This window comes from Plectropomus leopardus, unplaced genomic scaffold, assembly GCF_008729295.1.
Source record: "Plectropomus leopardus isolate mb unplaced genomic scaffold, YSFRI_Pleo_2.0 unplaced_scaffold1726, whole genome shotgun sequence".
Lineage (NCBI taxonomy): Eukaryota > Metazoa > Chordata > Actinopteri > Perciformes > Serranidae > Plectropomus > Plectropomus leopardus.
Window position 1 is genome coordinate 1 of NW_024618565.1, and position 7,735 is coordinate 7,735.

The 7,735-nt window shown below is 42.5% G+C and overlaps 1 protein-coding gene across 1 annotated transcript; it reads right to left on the reverse strand.

Annotated features, from left to right (window-relative positions):
• Window positions 1-740: 740 nt before the first annotated feature.
• Window positions 741-7,479, reverse strand: LOC121964810 (solute carrier family 22 member 6; the record flags this gene model as incomplete). Its single annotated transcript, XM_042514997.1, has 9 exons — window positions 7,132-7,479; window positions 5,779-5,876; window positions 5,502-5,656; window positions 4,488-4,656; window positions 4,230-4,332; window positions 3,130-3,272; window positions 1,898-2,109; window positions 1,501-1,609; window positions 741-992 (listed from the first exon to the last, which is right to left on the reverse strand). Coding segments are annotated over exons 1-9 (1,490 nt in total), but the record flags the coding sequence as incomplete, so codon positions are not given.
• Window positions 7,480-7,735: the final 256 nt, after the last annotated feature.

Consider the following 7,735-nt stretch of genomic DNA (forward strand, 5'->3'; position numbering starts at 1 on the left):
CACTGGGGCCCTGGGTAACCAGTCCCACTTTTCCCCTACTATGACACCCCTGGATGGAGACTTTAGAGTTGATGTTTAGTTTAAATGTGTGACCAGTGGAAAAGGTTGAGACATGACTGAAGAACTTTTCCCCTTTTTTGCGTTTTTGTGTCTCGGGGACGAATGTGTGTTGAGAGAAAGCGCAGCAGCGACAAAACAAGCTGTAATGTAATTACTCCGGGCAATAATGCACCATCAGTTTCCGTCCGCTAAAAGTGTTTGTTCTTGTCACTGACGGCTCAGCTTGTTTGCTCGGGGGCCACTTTTGCGAAATGACAGGAGACCAGGGGCCCGTCACAGCAGCCCCACAGGTTTCTCGGACTTTAGGACATTTCTAGGTTTGTTGGATATTTCTTGGATTTCGGGACATTTCTGAGATTTTAGGATGTTTCAAGAATTTTTTTACATTTCTGAGATGTAAAAACGTTTTTAGGATTTTCTGACATTTCTAGCATGTTAGGACATTTCTAGAATTTTAAAACACTTCAAGGATTTCAAAACCTTTCTAGGATTTTAATACCTGTCTTGGACTTTAAGACTTTTTAGATTTAAGATATAAGGATGTTTGTAGGATTTTAGGACATTTCCAGTATTTCAGGACTTTTCTGATGTTTTTAGGATTTTATAATATGAACTGTAACTAAAACCTGACTGGTGCGCAGAGGCACACAGTCATGATGCTGTAATTTTTCGTTTCTCACCGTTTCCTCCACAGGGAGCCAATGCTGGGTGGGCGGGGCCGAGGCTGCCTGTCACAGTCCTCCACTGAATCTGGCAGCGGGACGCCGCTGGTCTCCGGCAGCAGCAGGCACAGACCACAGCCTATGATCGGTCCGCTGCTGTACACGACCATGGCGGCCAATGAGATTGCTCCATTTGGGTTGGAGGGGACGAGGGAGTTGACCAAGCAGCCAAGCCGGAAACACAGATTAACCAGAGACAAACATCGCTGTCTGCATCAGGACGACATGATTGACATTAGAGACAAAAAACAAGACAAAAAAGAAGTGTGAAGTTGTCGGTTCCATTTCTAGAATTTTAAGGACTTTTCTAAGATGTTAAGAGGTTTCTCTGATTTTAGGATGTTTGAAGGATTTAGGACATTTCTCTGATTTTAGGATGTTTCCAAGATTTTAGGGCATTTCTTGGATTTTAGGACATTAGGGTCTTAGGTAGAACCTCTGTTGAGGGTGTGTGGGCTCTATTTTGACTGTTTTATGCACTCTGGCACCTTTTGGATACTAAAAGGACAAATGTCATTCACTTTATTGTTATTGTCAATTAGAAAAATTTGGGGGGCCGCCAGGGACCTTATTGATTTGGCCTGCAGGTTGTAAGTTGAGCATCACTTCTGTAAACCATGGCTCACTGAGGATTATTATGTAATTGGACATATTTTGCTAAAATTTGGAGTACACTGATAGAGCGAGTCACATACTGTATGTGTATAATTGTGTGTACCTGACCACGGTGGGAAACAGCTCGATGCTGTACAGTATGGAAATGAAGATGGCGGCCAGGATGCAGAGCTTCCCCAGCAAAGCCAGACTCATCACCAGCACCGGCTCACCTGCACACACAATAATATCACCTTCAACCTGAATATTCTGTTTATGCACTAAGCTATGTCTGAAAGAAAGCCTCCGACTATGCAGACGATACGCTCCTGTATGCATCTAAAACCAGTGGCAATGCTAATGTAATTCAACTTTTAGACTTCAGAATTACATAAATACAAAGTTAAAATGATATTGCTACAATATCACAAAGTAATACTGATACAATATCATAACTCCTTATAATGCAGTATTGTTACACTGATCACAGAAGCACAGATTTTTTCTGTTTCTCTGCTCACTGTTGTATCTGGACAGCAGTAACGACAGGAAGCAGGCCGCTCCGCTCAGAAACAGAGCAAGCATGCTGATTGGCCGGCGCCCCAGGCGAACCAGTGGGACGAGCAGGCAGGGAGCTTCTGATAGGCCGGAGAAGAACTGGGCGGAGTAAATGCCGACGCCGAAAGAGCCGATGTTCATGCAGATGCCGAAGTACGTGAGCGCCGATGCTGCGCTGCAGGAACACAGGTTACACAGCTCATAATGTTTCATCATGAGTCGTCTCGTTCATTTTAATCTTGACCAACACATTATTTTAGCAGGTCTTATGGTCTCAAACAAGTTTCCTCGATATTAATTCATATTCAACCATGAATTTTTTGTTTCTATTGAAGACTGTTAAACGACCTTCTCTTCCTTAGCTTGTCAGCATATATAACACACACTTCTGCTTATTTCTGGTCAAATTGTCACTTATGCTTTTGTCTTTACTTTCAAGCCGTCTGAACCTGATCTGCTTCTGAACTTCACTCTGTAGAAATGTCACCTGAATCTCTCCTGTTCATGATGCAGCGTCGTAGAAAGCTTCGGTTACAAGTAAGTCTTTTTTTTGTGAATTGAGAAAAGGCAGACAAATTATTTATTTTATTTTTTGAAAAATTATAATTTCTTGTCAGACTATTAATAAAATTTTATTCTTATGGAATCCATCCCTAAAAATATGACTATTTTAAAAATATTATTTAATCAAAAAAATTTTTGTGATATAAATATTTTATATTTATATCACAACTTTATTTTCAAAATATGACATTCCTCTTAAAATATAAGGACTTAACTCTCAAAATATCACAACTTTATCATCAAAATATTATGACGTAATACGCAAATTATTGCAACTTAATATATATCCCAAATGGATTAAAAATTATTGATTTGCAAAATATATTCTTAAAATTCCAACTTTTTTCTAGAAATATTGCAATGGTAATCTCAAAATATGACAACTTTATGCTTCAAAGATTTTGACTTTAGTCTCAAAATATTTATTTCTGATATGTTGCAAGTTCATTTCCTAAATATTATCCATTTATTCTAAATACCACAAACTGGTTCTCAAAACATTACGACTTTAAAATATTATCACTTTTTCTCCCCTAACAGCCGCCTCAGTACTTTTACTGAAAATTGTTTATACTTGTAGCATATTTCATATGTCATGAATGTGTTCAAACTGTTTCTAAATATGAGTCACCTCAGGTAGCTCATGATAAACAGCCGCAGCAGGACAGTCGGGTGTCTCAGATGGATGATGTCACTGGGGGCGTGGCCTCCCGTTGGCTGCTCGTTTTGAGCCTCGATGGCTTTCTGCAGGTTGGACCACGCCGAGTCCAACAGCTGCACACAGAAACACACACACTGACTGACACCGACTGTCACCGTGACGACAAGAAACATGCAGAACATTCTTCAAATTTGGCATAAACGTTCACTTGCACTCAACAATGAACTAATCTTATTCTAATGGTCATAGGTCAAAGGTCAACTTTGCTTTGTATCATTCTTGTAAATGCGAAACCTCAAGAACATAATGTAGGAATTTCTTTAAATTTGGCACAAACGTCCATTTGTGCTCAACCATGAACTGATTAAATTTTGGTGGTTGAAGGTCAAGGTCACAGTGACCTTGCCTCGGCCTCATTCTCATGAATGTTATATCTCTAGAACACTTTAACAGAGTTTCTTCAAATTTGGCACAAACAACCTCTTGATCTCGACTATGAACTACTTAGATTTCAGTGGTGATAGGTGAAAGATTAAGGTGAATGTGACCTCGTTTCTCTCATTCTTGTTAACAGGATATCTAAAGAACTCCTTGAGGGAATTTCTTTATATTTGGCGCAAACGTTTAAAAATTGGTGGTCAAAGGTCAGTGTGACCGTGAATAATATGTTTTCGGCCATAACTCAATAATTAATTCACTAATTATGACAAATTTTCTCACAAACATTAAATCAGATAAAACGATTTAAAAAGGTCAAAGGTCAACTTCACTGTGACATCATAATATTCAGCATAAACCACTTTTCTGTCCATCATTCTGATTCTAGTTTTGTTCTTAAGTTGCTGTGGTCGGGACGTCAGGACTTGAAACGGTAATATGAAAAGGTACAAAACCTGGTTTCAAACCGAGATCTAAGAGAAAACTTCAAAAATCGCAGACACGGCGCCGAAAAAACCCCAAAAACGCAGGTATAGTGAATGACAGTGAATTTGTCGTCACTGTTTACGCAGAGTAACCAACAAGTCCTGCCGAGTATACCTGGGACAGAAACTGAGTGTGTTTGTATTTACCAAGTCCAGACACTGTTTGTCTTCAGGGCTGTTGCTACGGTAACGCTCCAGGACATCCGTCTTCCTCCTTAACAGCAGCCAGCGAGGAGACTCTGGGATCGAACTGGAAAGGCGGACAAATAAAAGACCTCGAGGCTGTTAACACTTTCTAAAGACCAAACAAGACGGACAGGTGGACAGGTGGACAGATGGACAGGTGGACAGATGGACAGATGGACAGGTGGACAGATGGACAGATGGACAGGTTCGTGCACCTACAGGCAGAGCGGCAGACAGACGAGCTGAGGCAGAGACAGCGACAGGTGCAGCTGTGTCCAGGTGGGGCTGAGCCAGGCCAGCGGAGCTCCGCCCATCGTCCCCAGACTGAAGCAGAACGGCAGGACGGCCGGCGGCCAGAGACGGGCGGCCGGCGGCGTCCACTCCACCGCTGCAAGACAAGGACAGAGAGACATTTAAAGACAGGTCAGTATGTGCAAACGATCCCAGACCAAAGAATTTAGGAGAATCTAGGATTTTTAGAAATAAAAACATGATCGCTTTTCTCCCAAAAGATAACTTGTTCCCTCAAGATAATTTATTACAACGACGTCTAAAAATCCTCTAAGTGTTCTTTGTCTGTCTATGTCCTAAATACAAGAAACGTCCTGAGATTCTGGAAACATCCTACAACCTGAGAAACGTGTTCAAATCCTAGAAATGTTCTAAAAGCCAAAAAATGTCCTAAATTCCTACAAACACGTATGAGGCTCCTGCGACTGGCCCCTGACCTTCTGACCTTTTGTAAAGTGGCCCCGAGCGAGGCATGTCGAGTGTCCCTGCTCTAAATTCTTCAGGATGTCGGCTGTGCGGAGGCGTGAATGAACAGAAATGTTTTCGTGGACCAAACAAACAAACACTGGTTCTTGTTTTTCTGAATCACAGTTCATTTACGAGATTATGATGTTGTTATTTTCCGAAAAACAGAGCAACTTTTCTTTTGTTCTTCAGTCAGTGCAGCACACGTCTGTCCTGAACCTGCTGCCCCTCTCAGGCTGACCAATCAGAGCTCAGCGGGGGTCAGAGGTCAGGAAGCCGCTGGAGGCCGTCTCGCCTCATTAGCAATCGGCCCGTTCACCGCCACTTTATCTGGGACACGTGTTCTCTATCGTCCGTGTTTGGGGAACGTGTCCCACCGCGGTCCAATCAAAGTCAGCAGACGCCCGGTCGACCACGGCGAGGACGGGAGGAGGGCGGGAGGAGGACGGGAGGAGGACGAGGACGGGAGGACGTTACCCAGACTGAAGGAGCAGATGTTGATGCAGCAGCAGCAGACGCCCGTCAGGCAACGGACGGCGAGGAACAGGAAGGGCTGAGGCAGGACGGCGGGCACCAGGCCGCACACGGCATGCACACACACACACACCAGCAGCACCGGACGCTTCCCGTACCTACACACACACACACACACACACACACACACACACACAACACACACACACACACACACACACATGAAGGAGTTTCAAATCAAATCAAAGGAGCTGAAGCTGCAGATGAGTTTATGTCGTACCGGTCGGAGATCGCTCCTCCGAACAGAGATCCCAGCAGCAGGCCGACCATGTAGAGAGTCTGACCGTACGACAACCAGCCTGTCCAACCACACACTGACTGACACACACACACACACACACACACACACACACACACACACACACAGAAATAAATTACTTAAGACAGACTGTTCCCCCCAGAAATGTGCTGCTGGACCCCTGTGGGAACAAGTTATCCTGTAACAACAAGTTATGATCATGTGTGCACAAGTTAATGATCTTGTGGGAACACATTTTTATCTTTTGGGAACAAATTATTATCAATAGAACAAGTTTTTATCTTTTGGGAACAACTTGGAAGAACAAGTTATGATCTTGTGCACACAAGTTAATGATCTTGTGGGAACACATTTTTATCTTTTGGGAACAAATTATATGCTCATAGCATCTTTTGGCAAAAAGTTAATGTCTTTTGGGAACAACTTGTAGAAACAAGTTATCTTGTGAACACAATTTTTCATCTTTTGGGAACAACTTGTTAGAGCACGTTATTATCTTGTGTACACAGCTTAATTATCTTGTCCGCACAAGATAAGATCAGATAATCTTGTGGTTGGTTAATTCGTGGCGTCCCCCTGCTTCCAGTGTCTTCGCTGGACGTTTCTCTTCCACCTTCTTCTTATCTAACTGGATGTATAACCAACAAAAATGTAGATCTTTTCCTTTAACAGCTGACTGAAACAGTTTACAATAACAGCTCTGTGTTGCACATTAACTCATTTTCTAACAGTCACATTTGTGTTCAGAGCAGCAGAATCAAAATGTCAAAAAAACATTTTTAAGTTCATTTTAGTTCACATTTCTGCTCTGGAAAATTATGCAATAAGGGATATTTAATTAGATAATGCCTCATTTTCATATTTAAAACTAAACTTCTTTTAGTTAAAAAAATTTAAAAATTCAGATTTATGTTATATTCACAAATTTAAACATAAAATTTCAGAAAACTCGTGATGCAATAAAAGGAAAGGAAATTTTTTTAATGGCTGTATTTTATTTTTATTTTTTTACTTGTGAAGTGATAAAATTAGATTTCCCAAATTCCCTCTGTCAAAACCTTGTATATCCAGATTGATGTTAAATTTACAAATTTAAAAATACAATTTCATAAAACTTGTGATGCAAAAAGTACTTTCTGGAAGTTTCATGTCGATAAGAGTTAAAAATTTAACCTGTTTGCCTCGGCTGTGTCCTTTTAAAAGTACACAATAACACAAAGCGAAACTACGTGTAAAGTTTATAAAAACGCATTAACATGCTGAAATAATTTCAGGAATTGGACAGAAAACTCTTGAAAAGTGTTCCTCACTCACGTCTCCGTTCCCGCTCTCCGTCCTCCAATCAGCTTCGCTCTCCGGACCTTCCCCGGGCTCTGATTGGTTGCCCTCGGCGTTTCGTGCCAACGTCCCATGCAGGAGCGAGTCCGCGCGGCCGGTGCCATTGCCATGGCGACAGGAGGCCGCGACGACGGCGGCGGTGAAAATGTCGAGGAAAAAGAGGAAGGAGGTGAAGAAGAAGAGGAGACAGAGACGCCAGTAGACGGACAGCTGCAGCGGAGACATCCTGTCCCTCAGGATGGACAGGTCAGTCTTTATAGCGCCTCCACTTTTCACAATAAAAGAAAGAAAACAGCTCCACTTTCAGCAGCTCCTCATACTGAGGCTGTGTCCCTCTGAAGTGTCCCTCTGAAGTGTCCCTCTGCTGAAGTGTCCCGCTGCTGAAGTGTCCCTCAGGCTGGACAGCTGCTGCTGTCAGACTAACAACAAAAACACACGGGTCAAATTTAAAGTCAACTTTAGACCAAAACGTCTGTCCCCGCCCACTTATCCTTATAAGGAGATGGGCGGGGCCTGGTGAGTTTTCCTAAAAGAGTGACACAGCGGCACCCTCTGCTCCTCTCAGGTATTACACCTGCAC